General features: G+C 34.9%; 1 protein-coding gene across 1 annotated transcript; it reads left to right on the top strand.

Moving 5' to 3' along the window:
* The first annotated feature begins 6,252 nt into the window (after positions 1-6,252).
* On the top strand, positions 6,253-8,978 carry LOC149547748 (protein DUF642 L-GALACTONO-1,4-LACTONE-RESPONSIVE GENE 2-like). The gene is made up of 3 exons (XM_089791815.1): positions 6,253-6,340; positions 7,370-7,867; positions 8,238-8,978. Exons 1-3 carry the CDS (start codon positions 6,268-6,270, stop codon positions 8,753-8,755), a joined length of 1,089 nt encoding a protein of 362 aa, XP_089647941.1. The 5' UTR covers positions 6,253-6,267; the 3' UTR covers positions 8,756-8,978.
* The last annotated feature ends 1,640 nt before the right edge of the window (positions 8,979-10,618 follow it).

Here is a 10,618-nt window from a genome sequence, read left to right as displayed (position 1 = left end):
TATGGGAGATACTTCTGAGTATCTAGTATATACAGTTAATGATGGGTGAAGAAATGTTAAGTCTGGAAGAAGTTATGTAAGTTTTGGTGATGTCTATTCTGAGATAGAGTTTACAAAGGCATATTCTGGTAAACTTGTTATATCTCTTAGCAGAATTGTTATTCTAAGAATCAAGGTTAAGGATGTAAAGCTAAGCTTGCTTGTCATAATATTACGTGTACAAAAAGTTATTTAAGTTGCAAGGCAAAAGATTAATGTTATCGCTAAGTGTAACATGTTCTTAATGTGGTCCTATAATAGTTAATTGAGAAGGTGTAACAGCCGACTCGAGGAATTCTTTAGGAAGGACATTTTCCTTTATCATTGATGTAAGGTATGAATGTATAAGATGTATGGATGTCTAAATGCAAATGATTGAAGAGTGAAATGTGAAGATAAGTGGAGCAAAGCAAAAGTGAAGTAAACTTCATTGCCAATGTTTTATTGTGTGATCTGAGGTTTGATATTTGGATCTAAGGTTCGTGACCTGGTCTATAAGGTCTGATAGTGATTGGTTCGGTTGATAGAATAGAAGAAAGAGGAACTTAATAGTAAACACTTGTTTGGGCAGTGAGCTCTTCTTGTAATTGAAATTGCATGTTTGGACAGTGGGCTCTTCTTGCATACATTGTACTACAACTCCTAATAGGGATGGAATATCCTAACAAGGATTCAAAGTCTCCTAATACGGACTCATATGTACTAAATGTTGTAATAGTCTCCTAACAAGGTCCATCCTCTAACAAGGAATATTTATATTAGTACATCATCTTGTGGGCATCATTCCCACTAGGGTTTTCCCTCTGATCAAGGGTTTCCTTAGTTAACATATCTAGTGTAATTGTCTATGTGCATCTTGTTAAGGTTGTTGTTTATTGTGGTTAAATGGATACGATTGTTTAAGGTTGATAAATATTTTAATTGTTAGATAATTGATGCACCCCCCCTTCCCCTACTAAGTTATCTTGGTGTACTATTATTTCTAACAATTCCTTCTATCATTTCTGAAGTTTCTTCCATTATTGCTTCTGTCCATTCTGTAGTACTTTATTGTATGTCCGAAGTTGTTGCATAAATGACATACTGGGGTTCTGTTTCTAGGATTCTATTGATCAATAGGTACTTGACAATTCCAAGCTATGTCCAAATTTGTTACACTTATAACACACAATCTGCTTCCTTTCTTCATATGGTATACTTTCTCTCGATGTCCTTTCATTAGATCTTCTTCTATCTGCAGGGTTAGTGTTTCTAGACATTCTACTATTTATTCTATCATTATCATGTTTCCTACAATCAATTGCATAATGACCAATACCATGACAATTATGACAGTAAAATTTTGTAATATGATTAAATGATTTATTTATACAATCTCTTTTCATATGACCTATTTCATTACATGGAAAATATTTACCTCTAAATTCATACTTGGTTTCCTTAGGAGATTCCACTTGCTTAGGTTCATTCAATTTCTCAATTTCCTTCTCTTGTCCAACTTCTTTGGATTTATCAAAAGATTGACTGGATTCAATCTTATCATCAGATTTCTCTTTCGGATCAGATCTACTTTTAGGTTTCTTTGCACGCATGTCAAATAGATAACCAAGACCAGCCTTATCATACGTAGGTCTTTGTATTGACATTGATTCATCAAGCTTTTCTCTACTAGTGTAAAGCTTTTCAAGTTGTTGTTTGCACTAAGTTAGTTCACCTTTCACAATAGTGTTGTACTTATGAAGTTCTTCATGATCTTCTTTCAATGTTTCAAATTCAGGTGTCTTCTTCACTAGACTCGCTCTAAGATCTGAATTTTTAGTCTTCAAATCATATTCAATTTTGCTAGGATCATTCCTCAAACTTAGCTTTAAATTGGTAATCTTCAAATCATGCTTCAAGATCTTGTACACTGTTTTCAATTTTGAATATTCATCATCACCAGTACATTCAGTAGATTCAGACTTGGATTATCCAATGCATACTTTGGAGTCTTTATATCTATCTTTCAGCTTACCTCTTTCTTCAATAAGGAGATCACTTTGTTCAAGTCTCTCTTCAAGGTTTTTTATCAATTGTTCCATATCCATAGGGATCTTACTCATCCTGTTAAGCTTCTTCTAAGTAACTGTGCTCTGATACCAATTGTTAGAAATAGGGAATATTGAGAGGGGGGTGAATCAGTATTCTACAAACTTTTGGCGCCAACTAGATATTATTAGTTACTTTGAACCATGCATAAGAAAGTAAACAAGTAATGTTGAACAATAATAATAACTATGCATAAAGAGAACTTGTACACTATATTTTGTTAACTAGGGAAATCATGGCCAAGGGAAAACCCTGACGGGGATGATACTCACCAGATAATATACTGATATATATGTTCCTTATTAGAGGATGAACCCTATTAGGATTCAATGAGCAAATTCAATATAGAGAGTCCCTGTTAGGAGACTTTGAAACTTTGTTAGGAGATTACAACCCTGTTAGGAGTTGTAGTATAGTGGATGCAAGAAGAGTTCACTACCCAAACATGCACTTCCAATTATAAGAAGAGCTCACTACCCAAACAAGTAATTAGTCCTCAAGTATATAGATGTTGTACCTTCTTTCTTGGTTGATCTCTAACCTCAACTCGATCTTGGATCATGAAATCGCATATATCACTTCACAAAAAGTTTACATATAACTTCTCATATTACAATTGCACATTACTTCCCATCACTAATGACTTCACAAGATGTCTTTGCATAAATACCATGCCTTTTCACAAATTGATACTAGGTTGGCTAAGACCACAATATACTTTTCCAACTTAAAGTAAACATCTAGGATGTCGGTTTAATTGGTCAAGTAAATATTTTGTAAACAAAATAATTCGTTTTCCTTTAATTTCGTTGTTCTATTTCACTGGTAAGTCATGAATATCTATTTTCCGTATTGTCTGTACCGATGTCCGAGGTTATACACATCATCATCAACATGTATATTGTCTCCATCTATCTTCGCTAGTCATAATATGACAACAGAAACATTTTACATATAAAACAATGTATTGTTGTAAACTAATTTCATACTTAGACCATTTTTTTGAGTACCAAAAGCTAAGTATCCTTATTACCAAGGTTTTCTGCAAGTACATCATGTGTCATTATTAATGACAACAATTACATCACTACATAGAGCCAATTGTCAACAATAAGCATCCATAGAAACTGCATATAAATTATTCATCTAGCTATCATCATGAAATAATTGAAATCACTATATGAACATACGAACCATCATCATCGAAAGAATTTAAACATGAACACATGAAATGACTGAGTATCAAGTAGTTCATCAAATATCTAAACTGAGTATGAAATAACATCCAATCAAATCAAGTAACCAAGTACCGCTAATCATGAAACATAACCATAATGTTGGCCTAAAAGAATTCGGCAATAAAACATGAAAAGTAAACTAGGGGTATGAATTACATCTGGTGTGGAACACTTGTTAATGTCGAATTCCAAGAACTAATTCGAATAGCCTTTAATTCTGTATCAAACTTATGCAAGGTTTCAATCATAAAGTTTTGCATCGAACCTCTATCAATTTATCATCGCAATCATTAGCAATTGTACTCTTTCATAATATTTTTCAGAGCTCAGAGTCTAAGTGTTGTCAGAATCACAACTGAGTGTTCACATCATACGAACAAAGAGAAGCTGTAGAAGATGCTAAGCATTATTCAATTTCTTTTAATTTTGTTTATTTCATTTGTTGATTATCACGCCTATATTTTGTTGTTTTGCAGAGTTAGCTTTATTAGCATTTGATTTAAGCTAAATCTTTTGGTATTGATCTCTCTTTCTAGTCTTGCAAATTTCCCCCTGACATGTGTGTGTGTGTGTGTGTGTGTAATCGATAATCATATTGATAATAATGTGTATATGGTTGCAATAAATATCAATTATAATTAATGTTAATGAATAGGTATTATTGTGGAACACAAAGTATGTCTCACATAGAGACATGAATCTATGAAAGACCATATGGTACGGCCACCCTTAAACATCACACACTAAGGAAGAAATTAAGCTTGAAAAAAATAAGTCAACTTTGACTATTTAGTAGTTTTAGCTTAGAAATGAACCTTAATTTGTGATGTTTAAGTTGTCCATATGGTACGAGTAGAGCCATGTTTGTATGGGAGACATGGCCCCTCAATAATATAGATATGGAGGTTTTTCTCATTCTCGGAATATGTCGTAATCAATAAGTGCATAACCAAGATACATCGACGATACTTATCTCAACAAAAGTACTTAGCCTCAATTTAATATTGAGGCATAATCAAATTGTAGTAATGTTGCACTTCAAGACTAATTCAAAGGAAGTAACATTGTCATTACATATCAATTTAATATCGTTATTGAGATCATAGCAGATCTATATTGACTCATAGTAAATTGGTATTGACATGCATTTCTAATATATATATATATATATCTCGGTAAACGACGGAAGCCTAGATTAATTATCATTATTAATTGTAATTGATTATTTTTATGTGTTAAGCAAATTCGAATCCAAGACCTCCCACATGAGAGACTCACAAGTTATTGTTGTGTTGTAAGCTCTTGCCTAGACATACATTTCTAATTATTATTATTTATTATAATCAACATAGAATATTCAGTATTGTTTGATCTGCATATACGCCTTCAAAACAGAGATTAGAATTAAAAAAATTATAGCATATAACTCTGATATAACTTAAATGAGGACCCTCAAATCACTTTCTTGGCAGCATATTTGAACGCCTATACAGCCACGAAAATGCACTTTCATACGAAGGAGAGGACTTAGTTAATTTTTTAAAAAGTTAGAAAAAGCAATGTAAAGGAAGTGCATTTTCGTGGCTGTATAGCCACGGGCGACTGTGATTACACAAAGCTCTAAAAAACAGGAGGTTTTGAGAATGTAGAGTCAAGCCCTAACCCACCATTAAAAAGTGTGCATCCTCTTCCTTGTGCCCACAATCAACAAGATCAAAGCATCCACTTTCGGCCCTATCGCATCAATTACCCCGACATATACACCATTCCCACAACATTCCAAGATTCTCCATATTCACTCGTTCCTCTTGATATTTTCTTGTAAAAGTTAATCCTTCGTATCTCTTTGAATTTGAAATTTCTTAAAATAACATTATTTCACGCATTTTATCATATCCAACTATTATTTGATTTAATTTATGTTAGACATACCAATTGTTTTAACAATTTCTTAATTAATATAAATTAACATTAAAAAATGTTTTCCTTCAAACTATCATTGTTGTTCATTTTGGTGTATCTGCCTTTTTCAATATTTTTTCTTCTGTCTTTTCCCTAATTCATATTTTCTTATACCCTCGAAAATCTCAATCTTGACTGCAAGAGAATCCGATACAAACAAAACATAAAACTATTATCTCCATGAACATGCTCGCTCATTTCAAAGGTTGTCCAAGTCCATATAGAGTATACCAATTATATCTAAACTACCATAAAAAAGAATATAAATTTCCATTGGAGCTGCTGCAACTTCAAACAAACAAAAGAAATACCTCCTATTTTTGCTGCATTGGGCATTTCTTTTCTTCTGTATGTGAATTTCGAGGAAGCCAAAATTATGACTGAATGGGTTGTAAAAATATATCAAAAGACCGGAGAATCTGGCGCAATGATGCTGTTGCCAGCTGGGCTTTAAAACCTGCGGGTGATATCATCATCCATGTTCCTTCCACAATAGAAAATTAGTTACCAACCATTGAACCTCGTGGGGGCTGTATCACAATTGTCTCTGCACATGAACTCTCCATACTCAGGCAGTCGACCATTTCAGTTGTCTTTGCTTAAATTAGAGTTTAGGCATGTGACTTGTCTGGATGCAGCATAGATTGAAAGGCGTTATTGAAACCATAATAACATATTTAATGCTATGTCACGCAGAAAATCACTGGATGGTCAAGTCCCGATGATTAAAGTATACAATTAGGTTTCATTTGAAGCCACGTTCTGTCAATCTAGGGCGTGATCGCTTGGAAATTTCTTTCTGCCCCTTTTCCAAGATTATTTTAATGGTTATGAATTTGTATAAAAGGCCGCTGAAGTTCAATGATCTGCATATTCCAATCAGTTTGCAGTTGGTTGAATTCATTCAAGTGGAAGTTATCTGGGAAGCTCTGTGTGCAAGATGAAACATCTGTTTTTCGCTTCACATCTAGTCTATCTATGTTGCATTGCCGCAGCAGCTCCTATTAAAAATGGTGAGGATGTTTAGATATGATGGTCAATTGTTTTTCAAGTGAATTGTGTTAGATGGTATTTTAAAAATTACCATTTTGCATCATGTTTTGAGAATTTTGAGTACAACAATGTGGAAAATTACTATAGAGGTGGGAGATACTGAATAGAGATAAATAGATTTCATAATAGGGGATTGGGTACACTGCAATTTTCCATACTATTATGCCCATCTAAATACGATTGGAAATAATAATTTAAAGAAAAAAGTCTAGTCTAGAATAAAACGATCATACTGTAAATTGTTTTGTGTGTTTTAACTGTTCATAAACAGTCCGTATAGTTAATCAAAGAAATCAAGTTTTCACAGTTCATCATGATTAACTTGTTGTGTTCATGGATTAAATTGTGTATAAGTGTTATTTATATGCATCAACATTAATGCAGATAAATTACACAGTTTAATCCACAAGCATACAAGCTTGTCTGTACATTTGTACATTTGATATGAAATACAATGATTTGCATATTCCAATCAGTTTACCCAATGGACTGAAGTAGAAGTTATCAGGGAAGCTCTGTGTGGAAGATGACTCAATTGTTTTGTGCTTTATATCTTAAAAATGGCGAGCATCAACGTTTAAAGATTTTGTTTCTTAACTTGAATTGTATTGCATTATTTTGTAAACCAATGTTTCAAACCATATTTTATGATATCTGAATACAATAATGTAAGAAATTGTAAAAGTGAGCAATGATAAATAGAGGTCAGGTATCTCATAATGAGAAATTGATGCAATTTGAACTCGTATTCATAAAAGATCAAGAAGTATGATTGGAAAATCATAATACAAATCTTATTCTGATAAGAGATCATGAAGAATGATCAAAATGATTTGTCATACATATAATCCAGGAAAAATCAGCAATGCCTGTACATTCATCATAATACACTGGCCAAATAGGCTCTTTCGTACTCTAATTTTTCTCAAATCTCAAGCTTGGATTTGAAAAAATAACCAACAAGGATTGTGGCTGTGTATGATGAACAGGTTTGCTGAAGAATGGGAACTTTGAGTTCGCTCCAAAGCCATCCCTGTTAAAGGGAACAGAGATCAAGGGATCGAACTCGCTGCCCTTTTGGCAAATAGAGGGCTTTGTCGAATACATAACAAGCGGGCACCAGCAGGGCGATATGTTGGTAGTAGTCCCGCAAGGGAGTCATGCTGCAAGGCTGGGCAACGAGGCACGCATAAGCCAGAAGGTGGAGGTGAAAAAGGGATCCTTCTACTCTCTCACATTTAGTGTGGCTCGAACCTGCGCCCAGCAGGAGGCTTTGAATGTCTCTGTTCCACCGGAGGCAGGGCAACTGCCAATGCAGACATTGTATAGCAGCAATGGCTGGGATTCCTACGCTTGGGGTTTTCAGGCGGCTTCCACCGTGGCTCAAATCATTTTTCACAACCCGGGCGTGGAGGATGATCCCGCCTGTGGCCCTCTCATCGATGCAGTCGCCATTAAGGAGCTCAAAATGCCGCGACGTCTTAAAGGTAAAACGCCATAAACACTGTTAACCCTAACTGATACATTATAGAGTATGATGTGAAACTCTAATGATCCAGAAGCACACTATAAACCCTGACAGACGGATTATATACACCCTAATTGATGGATTATACGATATGATGTGAAACCCTAATGGTCCAGAAGCGCGCTGTAAATCCTAATTGATGGATTGTAGAGTATGATGTGAAACCTCAATGATTCAGAAGCACACTGTAAACCCTAATTGATGGATTATAGACTCTAATTGATAGATTATAGAGTATGATGTGAAACCCTGATGATCCAGAAACTTTCCATTTTTAATTCTAGGTCTTGGTAAATGTCCTAAAACCAACTAATTTGGATGCATTGCAGGAAATTTGATAATGAATGGAGATTTTGAAGAAGGACCTCTTGTGTTCCACAAATCTTCCATGGGCGTTCTCCTGCCTCCCAACATCGACGACGACAATTCACCTCTGCCGGGCTGGATAATCGACTCTCTCAAGTCTGTCAAATTCATCGATGCTCTGCATTACTCTGTACCAGGGGGCAAAAGAGCCGTGGAACTCCTGGCGGGCAAAGAGAGCTCCATTTCCCAGACTGTGCCGACAATTGTGGGGAAAAGTTATGTGCTGAGCTTTATGGTTGGAGACGCAAGCAATACTTGCAGTGGATCCATGATTGTCGAGGCTTTCGCAGCTAAAGAGACTGTGAAAGTGCCCTACGAATCGAAGGGCACCGGAGGCTTCAAAAGTGCCCAACTCGCCTTCAAAGCAGTTTCTGCAAAAACTAGCGTGGTGTTCTACAGTACATTTTATCATGTGAGGAATGACGATATGAGTTCACTCTGTGGTCCGGTCATTGACGATGTTAAGTTGTTTGCCCATTAAATTTATATCTGATATGCTGGTCAGAAGAAGATGACAGGCCTTTGTGAGGCATAGGAGATCACTTATCATTTAGATCTGTTGCAAAAATGAACCCCGTTGACTGTAATAGCATCATGAAAGCACCCTGTTATAGGTTGGGCTGATATCGATCCAGGCCAGACAGTCAAAAATGTATTTTAGAAATAATGGTTAATGTATTAATTATTCTTAGTGATTTTTTTCAGTGGATAATTGAGAAATATTCTTATTACTAATATAGAAGTTTAAATATTATGCTGTTATAAAATTCTCAGTAATTTAGTGATAATGAAAGAGTTTCTAAAGTTAAGCTCCTCTTGAATGAGAGATGAAACACATTTCAATGAGTTTGACTCAAAAAATTCTATTGTTGAATCATTGTAGCAATATCCCACTTTGTCTTGTTATGGAAAATAGATCTAATTTATCAATCAATGAGCTTAAGGGGATTTATAATGAATGGTTCATAAGCACAATTGATGAAGGTTTTGTAAATGAAGTTGCAAGCAAAGTAGGCTTAATCTTGGAGAAAACTTTTGTGGTTATGTGTACTTGAGCTGAAGTAGTGCTGAGATGGGTGAGCTAAAAGGAAGCCTCATGCTTAACCTAGATGTGATGAGTGCTAAGTGTTTCATTCATTCTCATGAGATATGGGTTGTTGTGAACCTCATGAAACATGGGTCAATGAGTTTGCTTATAACACACATAATTGAATCATGATAGCAATATCACTATTTGATTTGTTGTGGAAAATATATCCTACTTATTAATTGATAAATTAGTTTTTTTCATTAGTTTTTTTTGGCAATAATTAAAAGATATATTTATTAATAATTTCAAAGTATAGTTTTTATTTTGTTAAGTTGAATGTGCTTCCTTATTTGTGAAGGGTGAGCTGAAATTAAAAATCAATGATTCATAACCTACTAGGGGAAATGTCCTAGTAGCCATCAAGGCTAACTTTACACATCTCGATCTTCTAAACTGTAAGTCGAATTATGCCAATTTTTGGTGTACCTCTGTAGGTGACTCAAGAGCTTAAAGCTAAGGTTTCGATGTTTGGGCATTTACGGATCTTTCTGTAGAGGCTATGGAGTTCAAAGTGGTCGAAAAATGTCATTTTAAAACACTCATCTGATACTTGTTATGCTCACCCCCCAATAGTCACTCAGTAAAAATACCAAAAAGTATCAGTGCTTGTGGTAAAATGTCCCAGTAGTCATTATGAAATGTCCTAGTAGTGGTGCACATGAAATGGATCAATCACAATCCAAAAAAAATTTTAAATGATTGATTATTAGTACATGTGTGATAGCCTATTGGGGGTACATCTATGATAACACTATGATGATTATTAGACCCCTTGTCGGTTACTAGGTCTCTTTTCCTGGAGGAGTGGACAACCATAGAAATCTAATTGGTCTTTGGATTTTTTATATCAATGTTTAAAATTGTCCCTCCTCTGAATTGTCGTTGTCTTCTCATTTTGTGATGACATTTACAAAGACAACATCTTCTTTCTAGAGGTTGATGATTCAAGTTATAATCAAAACTTCTAGATGAGTTAACTTTTACCACCAACAATGCATCTTGTGGCAAAGGGCATGGAAGACCATGAAGGAGATTTCTGTTGTGTTTTGGGATGGGACAATACAATGGTAGTAGCCTTCAAGTGCAAGGATCGGGTAGTTTGTTTCTTTCCATGAGAGATTTTTCTATTATTCGAGGAACTGGGTTGTTTTGATATGCTCATGGCTTTGTTGATGTCACCAATGTTTTTGCATCTAGTGGGTTTGATATTACTCCCAAGTATTATGATAACTTGAGGAAGACATGCAAGATGAT

The sequence above is a fragment of the Cupressus sempervirens genome, chromosome 7 (genome assembly GCF_028749045.1).
Source record: "Cupressus sempervirens isolate cs-2001-9-10 chromosome 7, ASM2874904v1, whole genome shotgun sequence".
Lineage (NCBI taxonomy): Eukaryota > Viridiplantae > Streptophyta > Pinopsida > Cupressales > Cupressaceae > Cupressus > Cupressus sempervirens.
The sequence above is the reverse complement of the archived record's forward strand: the minus strand, read 5'-3'. Positions and strand labels throughout refer to the sequence as shown.